Source organism: Pongo abelii, chromosome 9 (genome assembly GCF_028885655.2).
Source record: "Pongo abelii isolate AG06213 chromosome 9, NHGRI_mPonAbe1-v2.0_pri, whole genome shotgun sequence".
NCBI lineage: Eukaryota > Metazoa > Chordata > Mammalia > Primates > Hominidae > Pongo > Pongo abelii.
In genome coordinates, this window is record NC_071994.2 from 3483913 (window position 1) to 3496116 (window position 12204).

Here is a 12204-nt window from a genome sequence, read left to right on the forward strand (position 1 = left end):
GAGAGGCAATCTGAGACAGGCCAACACAGAGGAGGGCGGAGCTGGAGAGGCAACCTGAGACTGAGGCCAACACAAAGGAGGGTGGAGCTGGGGGAGGGCAGAGGCGGAGCCGCAGCCCCGGCATCCACACCAGGGTCCTGGCCTGGACATGTTGCCTGTGTCACAGGAGGTGACACTGCCCTGCCTTTGAACCTGGCTATGGTAGGGGTTCTGCCAATTGCGGTATATGCAGAAATGAGGTTTTAACTCATAGGGGTTATTCCTTCATGAAAAAATATCTTTATCAAATTGTGTTCCTGAGTGTTGCCTTGCTAAACGCGAGTGTGGGACAGCGGGAACCGCACCTGCACCACTGCGGCGGTTCACAGGACGGCCGTGGCCACCTTGCGCGCCCCGCGCTCCTACTGCCGTAACGGGGGGGGCCATACCTGGCTGGAGATGACCATGAAGACAAGGAGACCAATTCACACATCCTGTGGTTCTCTGGCTGCTTCCCAAAGTGATGTCACCATGGCCACCAAGCTTCCGTGCAGAAAGCCACGGCACGTGTGACGCCATGAAACAATGGAGACGGGGGAAGGCGAGGATCGTTCCATGAGAAGGTGTCTCCATCCCACTCTCCCCAAGGCTAGGTTAACAGCCTTCCACACAGCAGCCTGACTCCAGGCACACGACAAGCCGGAAAGCCCAGGGGATTAGGAAGACCCTGAGAAACGCGGGCCCAATGGGCAGGGGGCGGGGGATCGGCAGGTCTGTTGCTCCAGCAGGAGGCAGAAGGGGCGACTCTGAAATGATTCCACGTGTCACAAGACTTCTGTTGACCATTTCAGGTGCACCACGGAGGACCTGGTGGAGGGCAGCGGCCTGAGCCTGAGGACAGTGCGGCCACTCTGAATGCAGCAGGCCTGTGGCCACAGCCTACGACGGAGCTCTCAGGCAACATCAGGAGTTCTAGAGACACGTAAGGCAACGGCTCCCGGATTCTAGTGCACGAAACAACTGCCTGGTGCTCACTAAATATACAGACCCCCGAGGACTCCGATGTGGTGGCTTGATGCAGGGCCGGGAACCTGCGGGGGTCCTGCGGCAGGTGATTGATTGCCAAAACACCTGCCAATCAACACGACCGCCAGTGTGCCTGTGGCTGTGACGTGGGGAACGGGGAGAGGACCACACTTCCCATCAGCAGGAACTTAATCCTTCTCTTCAAACCCTTCTAGCTCTGTCGCGGTTAACGATGAAGCGCAAGGAGGCCTCTGGGGACGCTGTCATGTGGAAAGCAGGGCCTGGAGTGGAGACGGCCACACCCTTGCCTGCCCCCTGCGCGAGAAACCCCTGAAAAGACTGTGGAATTCTCGTTCAGGGTGAAGTTCACTCGGTCCACTATGAAACTGGTTTGGTTTCATAACTGGCTCCGTGCTGACCATGCCTATGCTGTGCAGAAAGCACCAGACAGAATCGTGAGGATGGGAACGCAGGGGAAGCAAAGCAACGAACTGCTCAGACAGCCTGGCAGAGTCGGCGACGCCAGGACACAAGCTCACCCTGCTCCTGCAAAGCCAGCTGCGGAACTCGCCTCCCGTGCTACCGCCTGCCTCAGTGAATCCGCTGCTTTAATGCCTGTCCCCAAGAAGAGCAGAGCGGAAGGCCGTCGGGTCCAAAGACCGGTCAGGCGATGCTGTGTGTGGGAGGGAGCGCTGCGGACCCACGCGCGGTCTGAGCCTGAGAGTGGAGACGCTCCCACCCACGCCGGCTTGGGGCAGAACTAAAAGTTACTTTTTGTTGCATTTGTGCACTTGGGATTGATTTCCATTTGTGGCAATAACAGCCCATTTTTTCTCGTTTGCTTCAAAAACAGAAAGGGAGGCCGGGTGCGGTGGCTCACACCTGTAATCCCAGCACTTTGGGAGGCCGAGGCGGGTGGATTGCCTGAGCTCAGGAGTTTGTGACCAGCCTGGGCAACACAGTGAAACCCCGTCTCTACTAAATAAATACAAAAAATTAGCCAGGCATGGCAGCATGCATCTGTAGTCCCAGCTACTCGGGAGGCTGAGGCAGAATTGCTTTAACACAGGGGGCGGAGGTTGCAGTGAGCCAAGATTGCGCCACTGCACTCCAGCCTGGGCGACAGAGCAAGGCTCCGTCTCAAAAACAAACAAACAAACAACCGAAAGGGAGAGTGGCCCAAATCTCCCCAAGGACTTTCCATCTGTGGTCCCTTCTCTGCGGAGGAAGTTTGCGTCCATGGCGATAATGATTACCTGGGAAGCCTTGCCCCGTGCTAATGCGCATCTTTAGCCGCAGAACGTGCAGAGCTTTCATCAGCTTCCCAAAGGAATCTGGGGCCCCAACAAGGTCCTGAACCCCATTCCAAGTGGCAGCTCAGTTGCTGGTGAGGAATGTGGCAGGCAGGGTTCTTAGCTTTGTTCTCTGTCATCTCCTTCCTCGGAGCACCCACACATCTGTGTCGCTTTGGGATAGCAATGGCGGTTCCGACCTGTAACTCACAGGTCCCCCGGGGCCGTCCCTCATGCAGCTGGCCACTGTGTGTTCAGAGAGCCCCACAGAACAAAGCCTCCCTGACCAGAGTGTCCTGGGGTCTCCACTCCTGCTTCCCAGGACTCAGGGGCAGCGTGGTGTAAGGCCTCAGATGAGTATATGCGGCCTCAACACCCAGGGAAGACAGACAGGGCCTCGAACGGCCTCACCATACATGGGATCCCTAGACCTGTCTCGGGGGCCATGGAGCCTGCTCATTTCAAAGAAGCGGCTTTGGTTCCCTGCCAGCCCTCGGAATTCAAACAAACCAACGACACCCTCCTGCAGGGGCCAGGTGGCACCCATTCTCTCCTCACCACAGATCCCGCCTCCCACAGCGGTGGCTGTCCCCTCGGTTCCTGAGCGCACTCCCACCTGGCCCTGCGTGGCACGGAGCCCTCCTCCCGCACTGTGGGAACGCAGGACTCGTAAGCTGCCCTCAACCTTATCTGTCCACTACTATGCACCGTGTGTCAAGGTTCAGCTGTCCCCAGATCCGAGGGTGGGAGGTCCCCCCTCACCAACCAGGTAAATTAGAGGCCATCGGAGCAGGCGGGACCCCCGGGGGCTTCTCCACAGGGGCCCTCACTAAGCACCCGGCTTACAGGGGAGAGCCAGGAGCAGGCGGGACCCCCGGGGGCTTCTCCACAGGGGCCCTCACTAAGCACCCGGCTTACAGGGGAGAACCAGGAGCAGGCGGGACCCCCGGGGGCTTCTCCACAGGGGCCCTCACTAAGCACCCGGCTTACAGGGGAGAACCAGGAGCTCGGCCCCTGCACAGGGAACCCTCCCCCAGGTACGTCCAGGCCCGCTCGTTACCACGTCATCCAGAGAAAACTGGGATCCTTGAGCAAAGACGCTTCCGTTCATGGCGATCATGGCACAGCTGTCGTAGTACAGGCGGTCCCCGTCACAGCCCTTCTGGTTGGCCAGCAAGTAAATCCCACCATTCTGAAAAAGGAGGAGCCCACAGTGGAGTGGTCAGCAGTGGTCCACCACCCTCACCCGCCACCTGCCCAAGTACAGGAACCTCCCCCCAGTCCCGCTAGGTCGTCATGAGTGGCCCCACCACTGCAGAGATAACGCATATGTGTAGGGAAGCACAGACCTGTGAAGCTGCGGCGAGCCCGGCCTTGCTAGGTGCCAGGCTCTATGTAAAACATTTGTTTTTGCTTCACAACAACCCTACAAGGCACACCCCGTCACCTCCCTCAGGCATGATGAGGTTCAGACAAGCCAAAGAAAGCTCTGTGTGATGAAGCCGAGACTCAAACACGGCTCAGCTAGACCCACATCCGCACCGTGAAGGACGAACCAGCACCGCCCCTTGCACGTCTCGCCGCCCAAGAGCAGGAGCAGCAAACGTACGGGTGTTCCCTATGCCCCGCCATGATGCCAACGAACAAGCAGCACGTTCCGGTTCCTGGTCACAGCACAGAGGGTGACAGGGTTGCTTCATAGGGTGGCTGCGCGGGTGAGATGGGCTGTGCTGGCGAAGCCCTGGAGGGCAGCAGGGCACACTAGTTGAGTCCAGGCCATAATTACTAGCCCGGAACGTCCATCGTGTGTGGGCCCAGCCCTGCGATGGGCACTGAGGATGCAGGAGTGCTCGAGATGCAGTGCCTGCCCTGCGGCGCACGCTCCCTGGTCCAGCCCCTACCTTGCCGGTGGCCATAGTCACGAGATCCACCCTGGTGTTGGCTTTGCGCAGCACGTGGTGGCTGCCCGAGGCGTTGGTGACGATCTCCACGCCATCCAGGCCCATGTCGATGTGCGGGCTGCAGGCAGGGACAGGTGAAGAGAAGAGGCCACCAGACTCCTCCAACCCAGCCTCCCGGGCGGCCCCTCGCACTCCCCCATGGCAGCTCCCAGCCCACGGCCACGGCCACGGCCCCAGGACGTCTGCAGTCCCAGGTCCTCCTAGCTGGCCCATGTGAGGTGGGCGATCGGACAGCACAGAGGCGTGGGGCTGACCTGTGGGGTGTCCAGAGCTCCTCACAGATCTCACTTCCAATGCAGGTGTCCCACGTCACCAGCACTGCGTCTCCGAAGGGCACGGTTTCCTGCAGTCGGAAAAGAAGAGTGCATGAGATTCGCTGGCCACCCCCTGTCTGGGCCACGCACTACCTAGGGCCACGGACATCCTGCAGCCACAAGAGCTGGAGTTGGCTCTGGGCTCTCGCACATTCCGAAGAGGTGGGTGCCCTGCGACTGTGCATGAGACACCGGGTGGTCCCAGGCAGAGGCGCCTTTAGGAGCCTATGTGCGGAAGAAGGGGACGCCTGTACTCTGAGCAGCCAAGGGGCAGAATGTCACAGACACCGATGTGGCTGCCAATCGGGGCCAGCGGTTTCTGAAGCGACCCTGTCCTGTGATCACACTGAAGCAGCTGCTGCCCTGTGCTGATGAAGCCCGGCCCCAACTCCCAGCCACAAGGCAGTGGCTGAGAGGGGACACCAGGGCACCTTCCCTTAGAATTCAAAATTGAGAATAGGGCATTTTGCTGTCGGTCTAGATAACACTTAAATATCGGAACATAGCCCCTGGGGGTGGAGAAGGCTGTCTTCTGCCACAAGTAGGAAATGAAGAGGAGGAAGCCAGTGTGAGCGGGGGAAGGGAGGAAAAGCAGCCCCAAGGCAAGGAGGAGCCGCCCTGGCTGCTGCCTGGCCTCGCCACCCCCCTCGCTATAGGAACCTGCCTCCTTTGTCTGTTTTGGACCTGTGAGCACTGTGGTGCCTTCCGTTACCTGGACCCCAAAGGGTTCCTGCCCCGCCCGGTCCACTGTTGGCCGAGAACAGCAACAACCGACTGAAAAACGGGCTCCACACCCAGGGACTCACCTGCTTTGTCAGGTCCTGTATCATCCGAGGCAGAAAGTACTCCTCTGTGTGCCTGGAGAGGAAAACACCGAGGATCTGAGGATGAGCATCTCAGGACAAATGAGGAATGGCAGCTACATTTAAACAAAACTCAAACTGAACCCTCCGAACTGATGAACTGGCAAAGGAACTGCCAAGTGTTCCTCCCAATGCAATAAACAATCATGTTAAGGTAAAAAGAAAAGAGCATGAAGGTGGTTTGAGGAGACTACGTGACATGTGGTGGGCTGGGCTCTCCGAGCATCGGGCTGCCTCAGTTTCCCCACACACTCATGTTCATCTTTTCTGAGAGATGTGTCACAGGGGATTCGCTGAGAACTGGCCACACTGCCCCATAGAGAAATCCGGGTGGAATTCCTGATCGTTGTTACTGAATCAGAAAAATTGTGTGGCATTAATCCGAAGCACAATGACAAACCCATATCATCCCTGGAATAAAATGATGCTCTCAATTCGAGAAATCGGGAGGAGGGTTTAATACCAACTTTAGTGCAAGGTGTCCCAAGAAGCTCCACCAAGAGGCGGAATCTTCAAATACACGGTTCACGCATTTGACTTCCAACAGGCTGTTATGAGATGCATCACTCCCACCTGCAAGGAACTCCGTTTCCTTTTTGCTTTCTTAGAATTCCCAGGAGCCTTCTGGGCATGGTTTTAGTAGTTCTCTTTACTTAAGAAATGTTAAAAGTTGAGAAACTGAGTCAATGATGTCTTTCCCCCTCATTCACGTAGGGAACGGGGACATGAAGATATCCTACAGAACTCCAGGCTGCCTCGCCATCCCATATTGAGCACTCCATTCACCCTTTGTAGCCTGTTGACGGCGATGCTGCTGCACCGAAATGCATTTTAAACGCAGGAACCGTCCAAACATCTCTCCCTTCATCTGCACCTTTCCCTCGACTCATGCAAAGATGCCCTGGGCACCAGACCAAAGACCCAGTGGGACAGGCATACACCCAGCCTTGCTCCTCACTGCAGCTGTGCTCCACGGCCAGCGCACACCTTGAGGATGGCTCTCTGCAGGCAAGGACCAGGCCTTAGTTATGTTTTCCTAAGAGGACCTGGAACCTGGAATGGCTCCTTGAGCCTGCCAAGTACTCTTTACTAAAGCAAGCAGGGGCATGGTGAACGTGACCATTTCTTGTCATCATTCGGCACAACTCCAAGAGGATTAGAAACCTCAGCTTTCTCTAAGTGACCCAAAATGTACAGTTGCTTCTGGTGGGCTCCAGCCTCACCTTCCTGCCACCCCTTCCACGGGGATGAAAGGAATACCATCCCAGAGGGCCCAGTGTGACACCTGACACTGAGGCGTTCACGAGACAAACGGGGAAGAAGGAACAGGAGCCCCACACTTATGCTCTGAAATCCTAGAGACAACATCAACTGATAAAAGTTCTCAACAAAAGCACATATAAATGACAGGAGATAAGTTTACAACTACGAAAAGAATTTGAAAAGTCTTAAAATACTTGCAGATAAGAAAAACAAAGCATAGGATAGATCCCCGTGAAGAGCACTGCAGAGAAGACAAATTCAGGGGAATCAAACTGCCAGAAAAAAATGCAAATAAACGAAGACAGTGATGGCTGGAAAGAAGATGAAAGATAAGGCAGGCCGACAGACAGGTCATGTGCCAGCAATAGAGGTTCCTGACGAACAGAACAGAAACAAAAGAACAAAAGCCTTTGGAAGCAGAAAATAGGTAAACTTTCCTGAAATAAGAAGACCTGAATGTGAAGTCAAAAAACCTTATAGGGTATCATAAAAAATGAGGAGACTCCCCAAGCCATTTGCTGGAGCTACTGAACCTCAAGAGTAATAAGAGACATCCCACAGGCACCTAAGCAGGAAAAGCTGGCTCCTGCAGAAGTGCTAAAATCTGGTTGGCCACAGATTTCCTTTATGGATTCATCTTATTGCAAAATATGTTATGCAAAAGAGTACAAAGGCACACATGTGTAATCAAAGGATATTAAAATAAGCCCAGTGCACACAGTACCCAGGTGAAGGAACAGAGCATCGCCTGGACCTCTGAGCCCCCAGGGTGCGCTGCTGTCTCCTTGGAAGTGCTCCCTGCATCAAATCTTGCCTATCTTTGTACTTCAACCCAGGCGCTGATATGGTCTGGCTGTGTCCCCACCCAAATCTTGAATAGTAGCTCCCGTAATTCCCACATGTTGTGGGAGGGAACTGGTGGGAGATAATTTAATCATTGGGCAGGTTCCCCCACACTGTTCTCGTGGTAGTGAACAAGTCTCAGGAGATCTGATGATTTTATAACGGGTTTCCCTTTTTACTTGGTTCTCATTCTTTCTTGTCTGCCGCTATGTAAGACACGCCTTTCACCTTCTGCCGTGATTGTGCGGCCTCCCCAGCCACATGGAACTGTGAGTTTATTAAAGCTCTTTTTCTTTACAAATTACCCAGTCTTGGGTATGTCTTTATCAGCAGCATGAAAACGGACTAACACATGTCTTTTTTTTTTTTTTTTTTTTTCTGAGACAGGGTCTTGTTCTGTCTTCTGGGCTAGAGTGTAGTGGCACGATCACAGTTTGCTGCAGGCTCAACCTCATGGGATCAAGTGATCCTCCCACTTCAGCGTCCCAGGTAGCTGGTGTTGGGAACAGGCCCCCAAATCTGGCCATAAACAAAATCTCTGCAGCACTGTGGCATGCTCATGATGGCCAGGATGCCCACGCTGAAGGTTGTTGGTTTCCCGGAATGAGGGCAAGGAACACCCAGGGTGGAAAACCGCTTAAGGCGTTCCTGAACCACAAACGATAGCATGAGTGATCTGTGCCTTAAGGACGTGTTCCTGCTGCAGATAACTAGCCAGAGCCCATCCATGTGTTTCCTGTTTTAATCTATAATCTAAAGAAACAATGCTTATCACTGGCTTGCTGTCAATAAATACGTGGGTAGAACTCTGTTCATGGCTCTCAGCTCTGAAGGCTGTCAGCCCCCCGATTCCCACTCCACACTCTACATTTCTCTGTGTGTGTCTTTAATTCCTCTAGCGCCACGGGGTTAGGGTTTCCACAACCAAGCTGGTCTCGGCAGCTGGGACCACAGGTGCACACCACAACGCCCAGCTGATTTTTGTATTTTCTTTGGTAGAGAGGGGGTTTCACCATGTTGCCCAGGCTGGTCTCGAACTTCTGAGCCGGTCTCGAATCCTGAACTTCTGACCAACTTGGCCTCCCAAAGTGCTGGGATTTCAGGCATGAGCCACCACACCTGGCCTTTCTTTTGGTCTTCATGAGTATCTTAGCTATTCGTGGACTTTTGCTCTTCCCTGGAAATATTAGAGCCAGTTTATTGAATTTCCTGTTCAGATTCTTATGGAAACTACACTGAATCCATAGATCAACTTAGGGGAGATGAATGCTTTTCACACTGTGCCTTCCTTTTCACACACACAGGCAATCTCCATTTAGCTCAGTCACTACTGAGCCCTCCCATAAAATTTGATCACTTTTTCCTGTCTCACTTTTTTACACATCTCTGGTTATAGTTATCCATAAGCACTTTTGTTGCTATCATAAATGGTATCTTTCTTAAAGTTACACGTTCTGACTGAATGTTGCTGGTAAATGAAATGAACCTGGCTTTTGGTTGGTTTTATCATCCAGCAAACTTGCCAAAATGTATTGTTAATTACAATATGGTTTTAGCCTATTCCTGGATTTTCATTTAATCTAGAATAATGACCTCTGTCCTTTAATCAAATTATTATATCCATTTTTATTTGTAGTGATTACTGACAGATTTATTCTGTCTTATGTGCTATCTCTGAGTCCTACTTTTTCTACTGGACTTTTAAAGAACTCACTTCCTTTTACGCTTTTTTCTTCTGCCTGCTATTTTGACAATCATATGTTCTATATCTTTTCTTTTAGTGGCTACCCTAGAAATTTTCTGTTTCTTTCACCTAAAGTCAAAAATTGATCAGTATCTTTATCTTTACCCTCCTATGGAGCATTGCCCTAATTTACGTGCACAGCTATGCAGCGATTTAGGGCTGGCCTAAATCTACTACACACCAGACATTATGTTTCGTACAGTCCCATTTGTTGACACGTATCCACAAATTTATCAATATCCTTTTTCACCAATCCTTTTGAAATTTCGAGGCTTCTGCTAGGATGATTTTCCTTCTGCCTAACGTACACCTTCAGAATTTCCATTGAGTCTTTTAATGATAAAATGTTTTTGCTTGTGTAAAAATGTCTTGATTTTGTCCCTGTTGTTAAAGGATGCATTTGCTGATTCTAACATTCCCGGCTGCCGGTGACTCCCTCCTTGGATTTTTTTCCAGCCACTGTCTCCTGGCTCCAGGCTTCGCCGCTACGAAGCAGGAGTTGCTCCAGCTGCTGAATCTTTGCGGGTGATTTGTCTTTTTCCCTTTTGGCTACTTTTGAGAATTTCTCTGTGTCTTTAGCGTTCTGCGGTTTCACAAGAATGTTTCTAGCTGTGAATTTCTATTTGTTTATCCTGTTGAGATCTGTTGCAGTTAGTGTATCTGAGAACAGCATCTTTTAATATTCTGTGGATGCTTCCATTTTCTTTCAAATACCACCTCTTCTCTATAACCTCCATTATCTCCTTCTGAGACAGGCATTCCACCCTTGGTATCCACTTTCACCCTTTTCTCATGTTTCTTAATGTCTCTTAGGTTTTCATCAGATTTTCTTTAAGGCTTAAATTCTGGATAATTGCAGGGAGAGGTCTATCTTTCAGTTCCCTACCTTTCTATTCAACTATGTTTAACTTACGTGTTATTCATTCACATTATTATTTGGTTCTTTTTCTAATTCTGATTGGCTGCTTCTTACCTTTTGAGCTTCTCATTGATTTACTTCAGTGTATTAGGAACACTTATTTTCCATTCTGTGTTGAGCTTTCACATCTGCGTCTACTGTATTTTTTTTGCTGTTCTGACTCATTGTGCCTTATTTCCTTGTACGTTTTATGATTGGACTCTGAGCTTCTCATTTTCCTTAAATGTCACGTCTAGAAATTCGAAGCAGCCTGGATTGAAGGTGAATTTCTCCAGAGAGACGTCTGTTTGCCTGTGCCCAGCTCCTACAGGTGCTACAGTAACTTCTGGAAGGTCTGTTGCCTGGAGACTGGACACTTCCTGAACTCATCTTGGGTCCACATGGAATTAACTTCTTCTCCTGAGTCTTATTATACTACACAGGTAGGGAGGTTTCCAGCACAAAGGCTGTCAATTTCTAGGCAACATTTCTCCCCCTCCACCAAGCACCAGATTGAGGGAGGCATGTGTTCAGCCTTTCCTCTCTGCGCAGTGGGCTTATGTCTCAGTCACGGTTTTAGTGTGAGCCATCTATAGCTACAGCATTTGGAGGTGTCTCCTGTTGGATCTCCTGCCCACCCCCCCACCTCCAGTTCCATGAAGTTATCAACAATAAAGCTCAAGGTCTCCAGGCGTAGGAAACCCTTGGAGCAAAAGCCAGCTTTGCGCCCAGGGTCTTACCCTCATTTCCCAGGGTCTCCGGTTTCACTGTTTTTAGGCTCAATGTATTCTGTACTTTCCTGCCAGCTCAGTGGTGCACATTTGAAAATGAGACATAAATGCAGACATATTGTATCCGGCATATTAATAGCTTCAGTTGTGAGGGTCATTCCGGTTCCGGAACTGCCCTGGAGTCAGAAACGGCAAAGCAGCAAAGGAGTGAGTGGCAGACAAGAGCGGGCAAGGATTCCACCTGCAAGACAGAAAGTGAACCGCGAGGGAGCAGCAACAGACATCTCTCCGCCTCTGCTGGCAGAGAGGATGAAATTATAGCCTTGGAGCCTGTAGAAGAGAGTGGCCACGAGAAGCAAAGCCGTCCACCCATGGAGACCTTGCAGCCTGTGTCTGGCAGCACCAGGCTCTAGAGGGCGGGGTGAGGCAGAGCCAGAAGCAGACCACACCTGGACCACCTCCCGGGCCCAGCACATCATCCCACTAGGGACCAGAGTGCACCAGACAGAGCCTGGGCACCAGAACACTAGGCTTGGGAGACAGGGGACAGGGAAAGGGGTGGTCTTGAGGTCTAGAGGCTGAGGATGGGGGCACGTGTTAAGTGAAACTCCAAGTGGCTGAGTGTAGGTGCTCAGCCTAGGGGATCAAAAGATGGCGCTTTTTTTCTGGAGAAATTAGAAAACAAAGATTTACTTTATCTTCACCTCAACATATGCTAAAAAGACATGGGATAAACTCAACATCCATTCTCAATTTTTAAAAACCTGAAGTAAGACTAGCTAGAGACAGATATAAGCCCCAGATCAAATGCAGAAACTTGAAGAGCTTTCCAAGGAAAGTCGGGAAAAAGACAAAACTGCCCATTAGCAAAGAATTTTGCTCCAGAAATGATCTAGAACATTGTTCTAGAAATGCTGGCCAACAAAAGTTAAGAAAACGAACCAAGAGGTGTAAATACTGGAAAGGAAAAGGAAAATTCAGTGTATATTATATAAGTTCAACTTAAAAGAAAAACTACAAAAATCAACAGACTAACCAACAGACACAATAGGAGAATTTAATGAAGTAGTCAATTACAAAAGCAACATAAAAATCAAGTTTTCCTATATAAAAATATTAACCACTTAAAAATATAATATTAAAGAGTCCATTTACAACAACAACAATAAAAAACAGAAATAACTGTAATAAAAATAGAAAGTAGAATTTCTCAACTGGGGCAATTTTGCCCCCCAGGGGACATCTGGTAATGTCTGGGGACATTTTTGGTTGTCACAACTGGGAGCATCT

The 12204-nt window shown here is 50.9% G+C and overlaps 1 protein-coding gene across 6 annotated transcripts in view; it reads right to left on the bottom strand.

The window, feature by feature from the left end:
- Positions 1–12204, bottom strand: part of NADSYN1 (NAD synthetase 1) — a 57676-nt gene that overhangs the window by 28337 nt on the left and 17135 nt on the right. For all 6 annotated transcript variants that reach the window (XM_054524131.2, XM_024254882.3, XM_054524132.2 and 3 more), the window contains exons 6-9: positions 5379–5430; positions 4513–4601; positions 4199–4316; positions 3358–3489 (exon numbers count right to left, since the gene is read on the bottom strand). In XM_054524131.2, the coding sequence (XP_054380106.1) occupies positions 3358–3489; positions 4199–4316; positions 4513–4601; positions 5379–5430 (391 nt within the window). The remainder of the gene's footprint in view (positions 1–3357; positions 3490–4198; positions 4317–4512; positions 4602–5378; positions 5431–12204) is intronic.